This window comes from Corapipo altera, unplaced genomic scaffold (assembly GCF_003945725.1).
Source record: "Corapipo altera isolate COAL_440 unplaced genomic scaffold, ASM394572v1 55, whole genome shotgun sequence".
Taxonomy (NCBI): Eukaryota; Metazoa; Chordata; class Aves; order Passeriformes; family Pipridae; genus Corapipo; species Corapipo altera.
Genome location: NW_020884882.1, coordinates 11,948,930 through 11,966,502, shown reverse-complemented (window position 1 = coordinate 11,966,502; position 17,573 = coordinate 11,948,930). Strand labels below are relative to the sequence as shown.

At 49.6% G+C, this 17,573-nt stretch overlaps 1 protein-coding gene across 1 annotated transcript in view; it reads left to right on the top strand.

Moving 5' to 3' along the window:
* Positions 1-890: 890 nt before the first annotated feature.
* The window catches only part of LRIG1 (leucine rich repeats and immunoglobulin like domains 1), a 92,780-nt gene continuing 76,097 nt past the window's right edge, over positions 891-17,573 (top strand). The window contains exon 1 of the mRNA XM_027640185.1: positions 891-1,317. Within this exon, the coding sequence (XP_027495986.1) occupies positions 1,142-1,317 (176 nt within the window). The 5' untranslated portion in view covers positions 891-1,141. The remainder of the gene's footprint in view (positions 1,318-17,573) is intronic.

The window sequence follows — 17,573 nt, the reverse complement described above, 5'->3', positions numbered from 1 at the left end:
AAATCTAAGCAAAGCTAGTGGAAGCAGGATTGGGCCGTGATATGTGTTTCTCTCCATAAAATATCCCCTTTCTCCCCATTCAGCTCCTGGTGTAAGGGGTTAAACTGCACTCCCACCCGCCCTCCAAGAGTATCCTCCCCTAAATGCTGTCTCAGGCCACATCCAAACTTGACCAAAGTCAGTTGGACTCTCTCCACTGAGCTCAGGAGCAGCCTCTAAAGTCAGTCCTTGGAGTGTATCGATGCTCTGACATGAGCTGTGCCTGTAATGCTCTCGGTGCGGCTCTGGTGAGTCACACTTCGACCGGGGTGTGCTCCTTTTACATCTGCCGTGTGCTGGGCTTCCAAAGGCAGAGGCACATTTGGGAAGTGCAGCCTCTTCTTAGGTTTGGTCTGCAACACGCGTGGATCATTGATCCACTCGGGGATCGCGTGGACGGGAGGTCGTGGCAGGACACCCTACGGAGAGTGTGGCCCCACAGCCACTTCGCGGTGGCCAGAGAAGGGCTCACGGGGGTGCAGGGAAGCCCCCACTCCCTGGTGCTCCAGCAGATTGCCCAAAGCTCCGGGAGGGAGGTTTGTGTCCCGCGGGGAGGGCGCGGCGGGCGCGGCCCCTTTAAGAGGCACCGCGCGGGGGCGGCGCGTTCACACCTGGAGTGGCAAAGGGAGGCGGGCCCGGCGCCGCTGATTGACGGGGGAGGAGCACCAATGGGACGCCGCGGCGGCGAGCCCGGGGGGCTCCCGACCAATGGCGACGCGCCGGGGGCCGCCCGGCAGCCAATGGGCGGGCGCGCCGGGGGCGGCGCGGATACATGTTGCGGTGTCGCCAACGTGGGTCCGCGGTGAGCGGCGCTCGGGGCGGGCGGGAGCGGCGGTACCGGGACGCGGCGCGGCGGGCACGGCCAGCGCAGCGGGCACGGCCAGCGCCCGCCGACTGAAAGGAGGAGGAGGAGGAGGCGCTCCCCGCGGCGGGGGACGCGGACTGTGCCCGCCCGGCGGTGGATGCCGGTGAGCCGTGAGCGCCCCGCGGGGCCGGCGGGCGAGGCGATGGTGCGGGCGGCGGAGCGGCGCTGAGCGCTCCCGCCGCCGCCTCCTCGTCCTCCTCCTCCCGCCGCGGACGTTGCCCCGGTGCCGGATACAAAATGGCGCTGCCGTCACGGGCGGCGGCGGCGCTGCTGCTGCTGCTGCTGGGGCCGCTGGGCTCGGCCGCCGCCGGGGGCTGCCCCGCCGGCTGCTCCTGCGGCGGGGACACGCTGGGATGCGGCGGGCTGGCACTGCCCGCCCTGCCCCGGGACCTGCCCCGCTGGCCGCGGCACGTGTGAGTACCTGGGGGGCTCCGGGGAGAGGGGGCGAGCGGCGGGGGGGACCCGCGGGGACGAGATGTGTGGGCGGCCGAACCTGCGCTTGTTGGCGCGTTGTCAGCGACAGGAAAACTTCCCGCAGAAATCGCCGCAAAACTCCGGGTTGTTGGTTCGAGCGGAGCGGGGACCGCCTTTTGCGGGCGTGGAGCTGCGCGGTGCGGGGCTCGGCCCGCGGTGCGCTGTCCCGTCGGGATCCCGGCCGGGGTGATGGATGCGCCGGGAGCGATGCCGCGTAAAAGGTGGGAGCTCGGGGCTCCCCCCGCCGCCCGCTCCCGTGCGGGGCTGGCGCTCCCTCTGCTCCGTGCGCGCGTCCCGGAGGAAGGAAAACTGGGAGCGGGTTTGGTCTCTAACGATGGGATCTGCTGGAGATAACGGCCAGCGTGGGCTCCCGAATCCTTATTAGGACATCATCCATCCATCCATCCATCCCCGCTGTCCCGGGGCTGGGAGCGGGGCGCGCCCGGCATCGCGCAGGGGTGGCCGAATGCGGACCCCCGGGACCGGGGCCGCGCTCGCCCTTTTGGCCTTTTCGTGCTGCCAACTTTTTAGGGCGTGAATTTCGGGGGAGGTCGAAACGGCGTTGTGGGCTGTTGGGGTGTTCCGATAAAATCCAGGTGTTTTTCAGTAAAAGCGGCCCTCCCCCAATACTTGTCCGCGTAGCGAGGTCATTACCCTGGAGTGTTTCGTGTGTCCTGGATGGCAGCAGAGCTCAGAGCCCCGCACCTGGGGCAGCACTGTGGGGTGGTTTTTATCCCCAGAAGGGTGTTTTAAGGGGCTCAGGTACGTACCCAAGCACAGGACGGGGTCACTGCCACTTCCCGCTCCGATTGTGTGACCGCTGCTCTGGGCTGGTAAAAGCTGAAATAAAACATCAGACACCTTGAGGCTCAAGAGATTCGGGGGGGGGAAGCGTGCTCGGCTTTGACAGCTCAAGCCGTTTGACGGTCCAGGAGGACTGAGAGTTAAGTGCATATGCCCTCACAAACTTGTAAAAATAAGTGCCCTCGACTATGAGCAAAACTTGGGGAAATAAGGATCCAGGAAGGAAGAGGGAAAACAGTGCTTCTGTCGTGCGGCCTTTCTGCTGTTTGAACAGATTTATAGATTATTGAATCTATAAAACCCCTGGTTGTAATAGATACTCCTCAGCTCTGCCAGGAGAAAGAACGGTCACTGAAGTGTTGCTGGAGATCGTCCAGCTCCTTATTAAGAAGAATTATTAGAGGTTTGTCAGGTCCTCCTGGTGGTATTCACTTCTGACTGCAGAAATGCCTTGTTTTACTTGAAATTATCGGGTGTCATACCGAGAGGAACATGTGGCCTCTGCATTAAAACCCTGACTCATCCCATTCACCTGTTGCCGAGTGCTCTGAAGGATCCTTCCCTCAGCCTTGGGCACCTTTCAGAGCGAGCTTTTAGTCTTGTCAGCGTAATTCCAGCATTCCCATGCACCTCTTAAAACAGGACAGCGTATCTTTGTTCGGGCAGGGAAATGCGTTAATAGCCCAGACAGAACAAATTTATTGTTGTGTGGTTGGTTTTTTTTTTCCCGGCGTGCTAATACCCAGGAGTGTCTTTTTCATATGGAACAGATTTTTGAGTGTCTTGTGTTCATTTTGAATTTTATTGGTGAAGTAATAGCACGTATAAATCTTCTGCTGCGGACCTGTGGGCTGTTGGTCGTTTAGCCACTTAAAATATGGTTTGTAACTCTGTTCTTAACTAGCCAAAGAATTGGTTAAAGTGATGGTTTTCCTATCTGAAAATGCAAAATTAAGGCTTTTTTTCCTACTTTGTAGCTAGTATAAAAAGCAGACGTTGAAGCTATTGTAAATACTCTTGTTCTTAAAGTAATACTGTTTCTAATTTACTAAAATTACTTAAAATTGCTTATTTCAATTTAGGAACCAAGATGAAGCACGTTTTTCATGCTTGGTGGGACCATAAATGCTGATTTTTGCGGAGTTGCTAACTCACTTTTTTAGTAGTTTAATGTCCTCTATAAAAGCACCACGTGCTGGAGAAAAGTTACCTCTGCAACTATCTGTTGCTTTTTTTTTTTTTTTTGTTTGGTTGGGTGTTTTTAACATGTCTTTTTAAAGAAACAGAAGGCAAACGTGAGGGTTTGCAGTGGTCCATGGCTGAGGCACGAGTGTAGTGCAGGGAATGCGGGTTCCCCAGCCACAAGCTGGGGTGCGATGGGCGATGTTGGAGCTGTGCATCCCTCATCTCCATCACTTCTGGGCAGGCTGTGTCCCGCCGGAGGTGTCTGCTCCCCCGGGGGGATAAGCTCGGGCACGTTCGATCGCTAATGGGTGACGAGATAAATCCAGTTTCCAGTGACTGTGATGGCTGTGCTTTAACTTCATTAAAGCTCTATTGAACAATCCCTCCTTAGCAGTTTATCTTTATTCCTAACGAGTGCCACAATGCTGGGGCAGTGCTTGGAGTCGGTTTTCAGTGTGTTGGAGATAAAGCTTTTGTTTGTAGCGGTGGAAATGCTGCTCGGCACGCCGGGGAGGGTTCTGGAACAGACTTAATCACGCCGCGTATTTTGTCAACAGGACTATCAGTACCGAGGAAAAGCATTGGAACTTTTGGAAACTATTGTTATTTCTCTCTTGGCAGTAGAGCTCGTAGTTGTAATTTTTCTCCCAAGCTTTCAAAAGTAATAACTGATATGCAGAAGGGCTGCAGTCGCTTGCAGTTAATGTAGTGTGGCATAGATGTGTGGGGTTTTTTGTTTTGTTGTTTTAGGTTTTTTGCTGGGGTTTTTTTGTTTGTTTGGTTTGGTTTTGGTGTTTGTTTGGTTTTTTTTCCTTAAAAGCAACGGACGCCTCAACACCGTGTGCCAGTTATATAAGTGTGCTTGATTTGCTGAGGGCAAGTTGCAACACTCTGCCATGACCCATCCTGTCCTTGCACCAGCACCCTCTGCAGTTGGGAAGGGTCCATGGGGAAGGTCGGGAGAGTCAAACTGTGCTGGGCAGTTGCTGTGCCCAGGGCTCCTTTGCGGTGCCTCACTTGGAAGATGCTGAAGGTGCTTCAGGTCTTTCATTGTTTAAGTCTGAAATTTGTTTCTGCGTTAGAGTGTAAAGGGTGGCATAAAGTGTAGGGCCAAGCTTAGGTACAAAATGCTTCATGCTCCAAAAAGCCAGGGCTCCAGCAGCACTGGGGACATGGCACATCCCCTGCATCCTCTGCTTCTGTCTCTCCATGCATCTTAGTTTTTTGAGAAGTGACAGAAGATATTTCCTCTAGGCATCATGTATGAGGGTTTTTCCTTCCTATTTAGTGACAAAGCCAATAGTACTTTAGGTGCAGATTTTTGGTGAGAAGATTTTGGGGCAGTGAGACTGCAGTTGGATAGCTAATTCATTGCTGGTATGGTCTGCAGGAAAGGAAGTTCTTATTTTAAACAGATGTATCGTGTATTTTTGACCCAAATGACTAGGGTATGTTTTTTGGGATACTGAGCATCTGTGCATGGACCCTTCTGCCTCTGTGTCAGTGTGCATGTGCCTGGCATGTCTGGGAAAATGCAGAGTCCTCAAGTGCCCAGGAGAGCTGGGCTAAGAGCTGCTCTCTGTTTCCCAGGGTTTGACTATATAGATAAGTTGCCTCGAGGCACCAGCTGCGTGGATGTGGACTCTTTGCACGGTGCTGCTGCTCTCTGGAGAGATCCAGGCAAAGTGTCTGGATGCTTTTTAAAGTCCTGTGGGTGCCTGTCAGTAGTTTTAGGGCCTGGAAATGCATTTCAGCTAGAAGTCATTAGAAGACTCTTGCTGCGTTCAAGTGTATACATACAAAGAGATGTTGTTAAAGGCAACAAAACTGAATGTTTATGCTCAAAATTACCTATAAACTGATATTTCTTGCTAAACTGGGGTTTTAATGTGTCAGGTCTTGTTGCTTTGCTCTCACGTGTTAGAGGGTAGAAGCTTACATGGTAAGGGGCTTGCTGCAGGTTGCATGGGACTTTTGGAGAAGGACATTAGTTGCTCTTGAGCTCTGGAATAACTCATTCTCCTGCAGATGCTGGAAGAGGTGGTTGAGAAGACTCTCCTGCTGACAGTTGCCGGGAGAGGGGAGCGCTGCTGGCAGCACTTCTCCTGCATGTCCTACTTCCAGGCCCGCTGAAATAATGGAACAAAGATTAAGTAATCGTCACCCTGGGCTCCTGGTGCCTGGCCCTGTGCAGCTGCAGAGACCCCACTGAGTGTTTGAAGGATGGCTTGGGAGAGGGATGTGGATTGGTGCAGATAGCTGGTCTTCCTCCTGGGGTAACAGTAGAAACAAAAGAAACGCTGCAAAGGCAGTGGCTCCCTCCTGTGTGATGGCCCAGGGAGAGTTTCCTGCTCAGATGGGACAGTGCTGGGAGCTTGTGGTGCTTGTAAAAGAAATCCTGCTTGGCTTGCTGTTCCACACTTGGATTTGGTGCTTCCTGGAGCATTGTCCTTGTCAGTGGCCCTGCTTGGGGGTAACCTCCAGTCCCAGGGCTGCAGGATGGCTCTGCACTCTAAGGGATTGCAGTTCCTGCACTGGGGCTTGGCCCTGCTGGGTAACGGCAGAGCCTCTCCTTGAAAAGCAGTGCCTCTGCGGGCCTGCTGCCTAAGCACAAATAAATACATGTGCTTGCAAGTAAATCCACCCCTCCTGTGAGAACATGTGTTGGTGGATTCGCTGACCACCCTCAGCATGCCGCAGTGTTTATCAGCTCTTCCAGGAGAGCCACAGTTAACAGCAAACCCTCTGCATCTGCTGTTCATCCCGGACTGAGCCCCAGCCGGGGCAGAAATTGGCTCAGAAATTGGCTCATCGGACTAGGATTAGAAATACACGTGAGATTCTTAATGAGGGATAAAATACCCCCACCAAGAAGCCTTTTTGGCTCTCGCTGAAGCCCCTGGCTTCAAGTGAAAGGCTCTAGGACCCCCTCAGCCTCCTCTGCATATTCCTCTCTCCTTTTGAGAAACTTCATGGCATTTAATCACTTCGGGACTCTTCCTCTCTACGGTGACTGCAATTTGAAACGCAGGGTCCCATACAAAAGGAGCAAGTGCTCAATGGGCTGTGTTAATATTCAGTGCAGTTTACAATGGGTCCAGTTTGAAAAGGGGAGAATGGATGGATGGTCTGGGAGCTGGGGGAGGAGGAGCTGCAGAGGGAAAATTCCCAGGGCAGGGGAACCAGCATCTCAGTAGGCAGCCAAAACACACCATCAATTGTTCTCTAGAAAAATCAACTATTTTATGTGTTAGGTACAGTTTAATATTTTTTTTCTTTGCATTTGCAAAGTGCTCTACAGTTGTGTGGATGTAAGGTTTGGGGATAGCTGAGCCTTGCAGGAGAAAATTTTTTGCTTGGAGTTTAAGGAGCAAATGTGAGGTTCTTGTCCCTTCACTTGATGGCATCAAGAAGCTAGAGAGGTGGTAAACTGATAGGTTTGGGAGCCCAGACACTTCAACAAAGCACTTCAGGTACTTAAATGCTTCCTTGAGCGTGGGTGAGATTTCTCTACTTAAGTTAAGGTGGTGTTGGAGTCTTGTCTCTGGGGATTTAGGCAGCTGCAGAAGCACTTTGCTGAAATAGGGCTTTAGTTGGTGTGAGCCTCACCTGGTGCAGGGAAGTCTGAGAGCACTGGAAGGATGTTTGTTTCAGAAGAGCCTGCTGGAAGGAAAGGTTAAAGGTGGCTTCATGTTGAGGCAATCCCCCAAGAATTCTCCGTGCTGGAGAAGTGCCTTCCTTACTCTGTGCTTGCACCTGGGCTCATGAATATATGTGCATCTGCCACTGGCTCTTCGGGCAGCTGGGAATTGCTGGGTGCCACCCTGGGCATGCCCCAGCAGTGCCTGTCTTTGGGTTCCGCCGATTGCTTTGATCTCTTGAAGGGGAGTTAAAAGTTGTGTCTTGAAGTTTGAGTGGCTGCAAATTGGGATGATGGCTTTCATTCCTCGGTAGCCAGATCTGCTCAGAATTTGTGTATTTGCCCCTGATTTGTGTATTGTCCCTGACTGGTGTGGCAGTGCATCCAGAAACTCTCAATTAGGGCTGTAGGGCTTTTAATTGATCTTGTTGCCTGCCCTGCCAGACACCTTGGATTGAGTTAGCTCAGCTCATCAGCTTTTAACATAATCATTTTGTGCTGCTAACCTAATCACCCGGTGTGACTCCCTTGTTTTGCAGTGTGGAGCTGGATGGGGTCATGTGCATGAGTGGAGTAGAGATAATTTAGACTAATGTTGCTGCGAAGAGCCATCTGTGAAAAATCCAGGCTTCAGGTTCATCAACTCTGCAGGACCTGGGCTCGGCAGGAATTAGCACCTCATTCTGGGTGAGGGGATCTATTTAACATAGAATTGGCATCGGTGAATAACAGTAAATAAATAAAGCACCTTGGTCTGGGTTGTGGTTTCATGCAAACCTGGGCATCCCCTGTAGCTCTTTTCAGAAGTCACTTGCTGGGTTTTAGTGAAGAAACAGCAGAGTGAGGCTCCAGAGTGTGCAGGAAGAAACTAAAGTGTGAATCAAACCTGTTTCCTGATATGTCAGCTATTAAATGATGTGCCATGAGATATTTTTTTCCACTATGCTTAGGGGCCTAAGTCAAGGACCGGGATGCCGTTGTGCTAATGCATCACATGAAATACCTATTATTGTTGTAGCTGAGTCATGCATTAATAGTTAACCAAGTCCTGTGCTGCAGCCCAAGTCCTTCAACCCCAGCCTCCTCCAGCTTCAGAGCAGGACCACAACATATGTAATATGTTATGCTCCCTCATTATGCTTTCAGCACATTGTCTCTCAAGCCACAACCATATAATTTTGGAGATGTCTAGAAGCAGGCCCTGCTATTTTAGGGACACCTCTCAGGACCTGATGACGTGTCACATCCAATTCCAGGAGCATGGTTCACTTCCACGTGGTTGCATTTTCAGTTTGAGTAGGAACTGAAGGACAGGTCTCCAACTGTAGCCATCTGCTCGGCTTTTATTAATATTAACTGTGCTGGACATGCAAGCAGGACGGTTGGTTCTTTGCATCTGTCATGGCAGTTTTGTAGTTTCCCACAGTGGCTTTGCATGGATTTCAGGAGGAACAGTATAGGAGACAATTAACAATTGAATAATTTTATGTGGAGCTACAGATTCTTTAAATGTACACTTCAGTGTCATGCACAAGTTTGCATTTAAAAGTGCATTAGCTGCCTAAAACTTTGTGTTGGAGCTGAAGTTCCATGTGCAAGAGAATGTCTTGGGTTTTTTGGGGGAGGGGAGGGTAGTCTTGATATTGCTGCCCATAATGAGGCAGTAACTTCTGTGAATTTTCCTTTGGTGTCTTTTTTAGACCCACTGGGGCAGCCTCATTAATTTTTGAAGTTGGCAGAGGTGCAGTCTTAAATGTAATTCTTGTAAATCCTACTCAGCCGTACTTGGTTGTGTTGCAAATGTTTCTGCTTTGTTTTCAGATGAATCCTTTCAGATTAGAGAACACCCCGCTTGAGTTCAGTGGAAATTTGGCTGGGAAATCTTGAATTAAGATGGTTTTCCTAGATCACCTCCTTCAACTTGCAGTTTTTTGCTCCCTGCAGGAAGGCACACAAACCCTCAGGTACAAGAAGGAAATGAGAAATTCAGAATGCCAAGTCAGGGCTGTGCTGCTTCCCACTTGCCCTCACACAGGGACATGGATCCACACCCACCACTGACATCTCTCTCTGGTTGTCCAAAGCCTGTGATTCTGGGATGGACGTTTGCCAGAATGGGACACTGTTGCCTTTCAATGCTGTGTATATTCCTCTGCTCTGGAGAGTTTACCATCAACACCAACTACTCACAAGCCTCTCCAAATACTGCCCTGCGAGTTCCAAACATTTTGCCTAGCTGGTGTGCTGGGCTGTTTTATAACTGCACTTTAAGTCTGTTTTAGCCTGCTGCATGCCAGTATAAACACAAGTTTTCTTTGTTATTTGTCATCTAAAAAATACTTCAAAAAAATGATGGCTGACCAGGTGTGGCAGTGCTTGACTGATCCCCAGCACAGATGGGTACTGGGGTTGAGTTGGTAGAAGATATAGGCATGGAGATGATGGGATTACTGGGCATTGTCTTGTAGTTGCAGTTAAGGATGTGATGCTGGAGGTACCCTGGGTGAGTAGGTCCCCCATGGGGCTCGATGTGGGTGATGTCCTTGTAGGAGTGGGGTGGTGGGAGACTTTGTGTATGGGCAAGCTGCTGATCTGTGGGTTTTATCACGGGTAATAAAACGATGGTCATAGGAAACGGCCTGGCTGGAGGCCCTGTGAAAGATTGCCCCCTAAATGTGTTCCAGTTGTCCAAACACCGGTGCCTCTCCTTCCTCCGCTGTGTGCGGGGGGAGGCTGGGGCTTGCTCTCCTCCACTGGCTGGGGAGCAGCCCTGGGCAGCCTGTGCTTGCATTTTGCTGTGTCTCGGTCAGCTGTGACCCACCCGAGTTCCATAGCTGTGAAAAAGCTCCAGAAGCCTTTCTTTAGCACAGACCTAAAAAATATCCTTTAGCTGTCTGGACAGGATGAGCTCTCACGGCAGCAGCCCAGTCTGTGAGCAGGCAACCTGAATTTGGTTCTTCCCCAGCACAAGGTGGTTGCTTTGAGTTGGAGCTGGAAAGTGCCCCGAGCCATGGGGTTTTCTCCTTTCTCACCAGGCTCTGCAGCCCCAGGGAGGTGTGAGGATGGGGAGTACGGCAGGATTGGGTTTGTGGCCTGTGTTAACAACGAGCTCTGTCATTTGCAGAGGATGAGGAGGTATCTCTTGATGATCCTGGGTGTTCCTCATCCTATTCCCCTTCTCTCATGCCCAGTTACTTCATCACTCCTGAACCTGTCTGGTGATGGCACAGGCATGGGCAGGGCAGAAATGCCGACTGCTGCTGACACAGGGCAGTTGGCTGGTGCTCAGCTTTTTGCTGCTTGTGGTCTGGCCTTGCTGGGGAGCCAGGAGAGCATCCTGTGCTCTGTTTGTCTGTGTAACTCTCCATAAACCTTTGTCCCCTTCTGAACCAGGGGCAGAGTCACATCCACACTTGTATTTCATTTGTTTTGGCAAAATGGGGAGACTTCTCTTGTTTTAGGAGATTTAAACAGACCATATGATGTTTTATTTTGAAAGGTGTAATAATATTTTGCACTTTCCCTTTGCTAAACATGTTTTTGTGCTCTTCCTGTCTGTTAGTCTATAAACAACTCTGTTCCTCCTTTTTTCCTGCTTAAACAAGTCTTGTAAGTTGGAATTCTTGGCTTTCAAACACCTTTGGATTCTTTTGGAGTAGGGCATGCATTCTGCATTAAATCAGTAAATAAAATAGTGTGTATTTCTAGACTTCCATGATTTGGAAGCACTTGTGAGAGTTGTGCCATCTTTATTGTTTCACGTGGTTGTAAACCTCTTGTATATCTTCCCTCCCTCTTTCCAGCCTTTGTTAGTGAGGTGGTGACCACCCAAAAGCTGTTGAGCTTGATTAAATTAAGGGGGTTGAATGACTCTCTTCATAAGAGTAGATGAATAAACCTTTACTGTTATAGTAGGTTAGAAAACAAGAATAAAATAGGCAGACTCCACCTCTGCTGTGTGAGTGGTCAAGGAGAAGTGTTCTGCTTTGGGAGGAGGTCTGCAGCGCTGAGACTTTGCCCCTGGTTTCGGAGCAGTTCCATCTTGAGTGGTGTTACTTGGTTTGCTTGTTGGACAAGGAGCTTGCAGCCTGTCCCTACAGCCCACAGGGATGTGTGTGGAACTCCATCAGCTCCTGCAGTTTCAGTAAATGAATCTATGTGTGGGGCTGTCCAGTTCCCCAGTGAAGTTGCTTGACTTTGGACTCCTTGGTGAGCTGAACCTCTTCCAGGAGCTCCAGTTTGATCCTTGCTGACCTTACCAGCAGAGACATGTACTGGTCTTTGAGTTAATCTGTTTGGACAGAAACTTGTACAGATCTAACAGGATGTTTCACTTATACTGTCTACTTAGAACAATTTTAGAGAACAATTAGAGGATTTGCTCCTCCCTGGTTTAATAACCTCTGAGGCAGGTTTAGCTGTTTAGCCAGGTTTCCTGAGAAAGGAGGCTGTGCCATGGTGCATATGTCTGTTCTCTTCCCCCAGAGCTTTTGATGCCATTGGCCAGCTTCACTTTAAGGAGTGAACTCAAATTTGGAATGCCTGCCTTTCCATAGGCAGCAGGCTGAGGAGAGTGGCTGTATCCCCACTGAGGGAAGGGAAGCAGTGTGAGATTATCCTATATGAGACATCAAAGAATCTCTGTAGGGAGGAGTGGTGCCATTAAACCATCCCTGCAGGAAAAGTGGATAATGGAAACCCAGCTGTGAGACAGGGCTCTGCTGAGGGCTGTCCTTACCTTTGTTAGGAGGTATTTAGAGTCTTGCTGGGGTGGTGCTGGCATTAGCTAACTTCCATAGCTAGGAGCTGAGGGTTTGGTGCTGAGTTACTCTGTGCATTGTTCCCCTGAGCAGGGCATGCTGTGGAAGCAGCATCCAAATCCTGGCCTCTTTGGGGACCAACATGGTTGTTTTTCTGTATATAGAGTTGTGCCACCTGTGCAGTGGAGGGGTGTCTCAGCCAGAGAGCAGCAAGACCTTGTGACTGCCACAGCCATAGCTAGGAATTGGTTTTGGTGACTTGCTGCTCCTCTGGAAGCAGTGTTTCCATGAAGAAGGTGCCTACATGGCCTGATGAACAATGGGCTGTGGGTGGGGAGCAGCGGCCCTGGGTGTCCGCATGCCCCTGGCAGCACTGTGGCAGGGCAGGGATGACGGCCTAGGGTTCCTTCCCACTCCAGCTACCTGAGAGATCTGGGGTTTATGGCAGCTGTGAGGAGAAGGCAGAGCTGGGCAGCATCCTTGGGAGATGCCAAATCACAGCCCAAGATGTTTACTAAAGCTTTTCTCTCTCATGGCTCCTCGTACTTGTCTCAAGTGCTACCACTTTGTGGTCTGCTTCACAAGAGCCTGAGCTGTCCTTTCAGCTGGCAGGGACACTGCATCCCTCTGTGTGTCTCCTGGGCTCACTGCAGCTCCCAGGCTTTCCTTTAATTTGAACTGCACAAGCTTTTTCCCCACACCTTCCCTGCATGCTCCCACCCCATCCCCATCCCGCTCAGCAGCCCCGGTGTGCACAGGCTGCTGGCCGGGCTCCGGGTCCTGCTGTTTACTTTGTTTGCTTCACTCTCCAGCTGCAGATACTCGAGCCAGCTCAAAGGCGAGGGCTTGAAGCACCCCCGTGTGCAACTTGTAATGCCAGCGTGGGGTGTGCTGGGGAACGGGCTGTGCGTGATTGAGCCGTTTAGGCTTGTCATAGATTTTTTTTTTTTTTCAAGTCAAAACAACTACCTTTTTTTTGGGGGGGGGGGCAGCTGAACGCTTTTGGGGCTGTGTGCTAATTATGTTGCTCTGTTTATGAGAGACATGGTTAAAAGAAGGAGAATTCAGTGCACAGTTATGGGCCTGCGCATTTGGAGATGGAATGGGGAAGTTTCCCCGTCCAACAATTTCCAATTGCTTCCTCTATGGTTTCCTGAGTAATTCTGACCGCTGGTTATAAAACCATGAGTCTGCCTCACTGTTGCAGGGTGCATCACCCTCCAAATCTCATTCTGGCTCATTGTCTCCCCAGGCTCCTCCATCCCCTCCCTGTGGGCTCCGTGAGCTGGTGGCAGGAAAATTTCCAACTCCCCTTGGAAATTGGTTTCCTGACACATCTGATACACAATCACAGCAACAGCCATCATGTGACTGGGGTGGGATTGGGAGTGAGTTGAAAGTGTGCATTGAAATGTTTTGGGGAGGTTATTGTCTCTCACAACTGAAATGCTTTTTGATGGTTTTCCTGCTTTTTAGGTTTGAAATGCAGAATTCCTCTTAAGTTTGTTTGGGTGGTTTTGGAGCCATCTGACTGTCAGCTGTGGAGGAGCAGAACTGGTCCTTCTGGCACTCCCTGGTGTTAGGAGTGGGTTGCAGGATGCCTGTTTAGGTCTGGGTCCTGGCAAGTCAAAGGCAGAGGACAAGCCAGGAAGGAGCCCTCCAGCACTGCTCCCTCTGCCAGGCTTTCAGGTGCTGGCTCCTGCACCATCCTCTGTGGCCACTTCCACTGAGGGCTTTTGAGACAAAGCGAGCCAATGCTGTGTGTCTAATACTTGATGGTGTTTTGGGCAGTATGTGGTTGTTTGACCCATGCCCAGCCTGCCACAGTGGTTGTTTTCCACCTTTGGTCTGCGTTTAGTCCAGTGCCATGACATTGGTGTTCTGCAGCCAAAAGCGTCCCTTCAGCCCACATCTCATGGTGTCTGTGGGGACTCATTGGGGAGCGGGGTGGGAATAAATGATGAACTGATGTGGCAGGAGCTGGGCTGTGCTTTAGTAACCGGCGGGAGACTTGGCTTGGGCAAGACCCCTCAGCCTGAAAATGGTCCTGTAACTAAAGCAGTGACGATCTGTCTCACCTAATGTAAGCCTGTAAACATGAGGCTTTATGGATAAGCTAGAGGTCTAGTATTCTCAGTTTCATGGAATGCAATGGATGTTTCCAGAGAACAACTCAAGTGTTGTCCCTGGAGCCGTGCAAGCAGAAGACCAAGTGCATGCTTGGCCTTTGGTGCTTGTGGATAGGGAGGCACTGGGACATGGGTGGATCCTGTCTGTGGAGAAGAGACTCTGTCCAGAGGTTTTTCACAGCATGATCATCTCTGTAAAGGCCAAGAAAACTTGATCTGAAAGTCTGTTTTATTTATTCATTCCTGACTCCAGCCCTGCTTTGAGGGGAGCACATGGAGGCCATCAGCCTTGCTAAGCACGCAGGCTGTCCTGGCACAGCCACCTTCCCCTCTTGGAAGAGAGTGTTCAGGGCAATATTTGAAATGCAGCAGAAAACCCACACTTCCTTCAGAGTTTTGACTCTTGCATTTTTCATCTTGGGCATGGTTTAAAGTTTTCTGCAGCATTCAAGGGAACGTTTTGGTTTTCCTTTGCCCACATGTCAGCATTCCTGAACAAAGCAGCCTCAAGATTTGTGGAGCAGATTCTTGAAATTCTGCAAGTGTTTTGAGCCAGAAGATGTTTCCAGAAAATGCTTGACCTAAGAAAGAGTTGGTAGGACTTGGGCATGGCTTGGGAAAAATGAATAAGGCATTTTTATCCCTCTTTAAATGAATGTCATTCCGGTCAAAACCACCATCCCCAGTCTTGGAAGCTACTGCACTCTGCCACCTTGTTGCTCTTAAACCACAGCTGTGCTTATTTGAATAAGCCAGATAAAAATGATAAACATTTTAAAACTGAGGTTTGCCCTTCTCTTGCACTAATTTCCCCAGTGGTCTTAATGTCATTTGAGGCTAGATCTGAAAAGGAGTTTAAGTACCTAAAGGTGGACTTAAAGAAAGGGAAATAAGGATGTATGACAGCTCATCTACCTGCAGGCACTAGAAACCTGCTTAAGGCTCCTGGGACTGTTCTCCTGAGCATGTCCAGAGGTGATCCAGTCTTGTGACCACCAGCACCCCATAGTTTGCACCCTGCAGCAACCCATGTGTTGCTGTCCTGGTCTGTCATGGATGCTCCAAACATTGACAATGAGTTTCTGTGGAAGAGCTCAGGGGGAGCTGATGCTGCTTTTGCCCAGAATTATGGAAGTAGAAGCACTGCCTTTTCCTTGGGGCTGGGTGACCAGTGATGGCATTTTGAATGGGCAATGTGACAGCAGGCTTTGTCTGCTGTCTCCTTGTTCTGACTTGACTGTGGTGTTGCTGGGATTGGGGCTTATGCATTGGATGTCTCTTCTCATGAGCATTTAATTACAGGCCATGAGCATGAGTGACTGGGAAGGGGATATGGAGTGTCATAGTACCCAAGGGGAGGAGGCAGGAAGGCTCCTGTGTCTGGGACCATTGGCTCACATGCCTTATAACCTCGTTTCGGAAGGTGAAATTCCAGAGCAGACCCATTGGTATTTTGACCCAATTATGGATTTTGTTTTGATTTTTTTTTTGTTTGGTTGGTTTTGTTTTGTTTTCCTTCTAGCACACTTATGGTGCTGGGGGATTGTAGTGTTAACATTTTCTCTTCAGAGAAGAGGCTTGACTTGAAGTGAAATCACTGATTGATTCCCTTTTTTTTTTTTGTGCCCTCCCCCTTTTCCCCTTGAAGTCAAGAACCACTTCAAAGGCTCAGATGTGTTGGTGCCAGATGCCACGCAGTTATTGTGAGAAGAATTTGAAATATAATTGAAAACAAACCTTTGTTCAGCCAGGCAAATCTGGCTGTGGGCTTTCACTCATGACAGTGATGGGTGCTCAGCCTCTTCTGCTGGATTTAATGTCTACACACTTGTCATGGCAGATGAACTGCCCGTGAATTTACATCTGGTAAACGTTTGCGAAATCTGGAAAGTGCGTATTTTAGGGAGGTTTTTTCCTACCTAGGAACCCGCACTGACGTTCCAAAGTTGCCAGCATATTTGTGGAATTCCTTGCAGTAATAAAACACATCAAATTGGTCTCGGCAGCCTGATTTTCAATAGAGATGCTCCAAGTCCAGGTTTCTCAGCTTGGCAAGAAGAGCTGTCCCGCTTCCTTTTAAGACTTGTCTCTTCTGCGGGATATAAAGATACTGTTTAATGCAATATCGAAAACATTTGTAAAAGCACGGATGATATAGATGTCAGCGCTCATTTTACTTGTACTCGCTGAGAAAGCAGAGGTTGGGGTAGGTTTGTAGTCCAGCTCAGTTCTCCTGGTGAAGTCCACGAGCCTGGAGGCTTCTGAAGGAGCCCAGCCAACCTTTGCACGTAGCAGCCCTCACTTGCCTGGTGCTGAGTGTGGGCTGTTGTTTTCACACCCCAGGGATTCCATTTCCGAACGTGGTATGTGGTTGCAAGGTGCACAGTGTATTTGTGGTTCCCGTTTCTTGTAGTTCTTTCCTGCATAAATTTAGAAGAGTGTACTAGATCTGTCTTGGGTCATAGAATCTGAGCTATTCCTGTGCACCTTAACCCAGAGTATTGCCCTGGGACTCGTGTACCACCCCACGTTCTGTGTTGTGCACATGCCTGGCGTGACCACCTGGACAGCACTTTGTCCCTCCTTGCTCCAGATACCTGGATTGGGCCCTCTTTTGTGCTGGGATAATGGTCTGAGACCTCCTAAACCATTAGTACAGTGTGGTGGAGGTAACTGACTCCCTTGTGGAGGTTACTCCTGCAGCCTAATGTGGACAAAGGGGTCCCTCTGACATTTAATAGGTTCTTTAGCTGCTATTAGGTTGCTGGATTTGGTGTTTCTTGTCTTTTTAATTTGCCTCCCCTACCAAAAACACTAACCTCATTGCCTATGGTTGCCTGTCTGTTGTTTATTATCTCTGCTACACTGTGGTTAGTGCTCACACATGATATTTCTTTGGTTTCAGTACAGACTGAGCGGGTTGTCTGCCACTGGATCCAAAAAATGTAAACTATTTATAAATGAAAAATACTCTCCAGTTTGAAACACAGTTTGAAAGTGCTGTGTTGTCCCCTCTCCCTCCAGCATGTGCACATTTGTCTGCTCTCCTGTAATCCCACTGATGTAAGTCCAGATTTGTAACAATTTATGGGACTGGGGGCCATCTGGAGAAATTTTCATGGGACCTTGTGCTCATGGGAGGAGAACACAAAGCAATAGTGATAAAAAAGTAATGGAAAAATGTTACTTGGCTGTGCTGCATTCGGCACAGATATGGGCCCAAACTGAGATAAACCTTCCTTCAGAGTTCAGGGATTCTTGATTTTGATTTTCCAGTTGGGCTCATCTCCATCATAAGCAACTTTTGGAAAAATTGGGACGAAAACTTATTACTGTGGCTTAAAATGACCTGGAACTACCAGAGTGCTTTTTTTAGTACTCCTTACAATTAAACTCTGTTTGTTCTGTTTTGAGCATGTACTTAGTTTTATATTGAACTAAGTGCCTATGTTTAGTCTCCTAGGGAAGAAAAATAAGACAGGATTTAATAATACATTATGGGAGGCTGAGGTAATTTTTCTGTGCCTGTTTGGAAAGCAGGGCAGGGGGTGATGCTGGGTGGGCCAGGAGGGGATAGGCTGGACCAGAGGCTGAAATGGTCAAGCCCAGGGGCAGGAGAAGAGGAGGCTGTGAAGGAAATACAGGGTGTTTAATTGAGGAGCTTGTTAGCCAGCAGC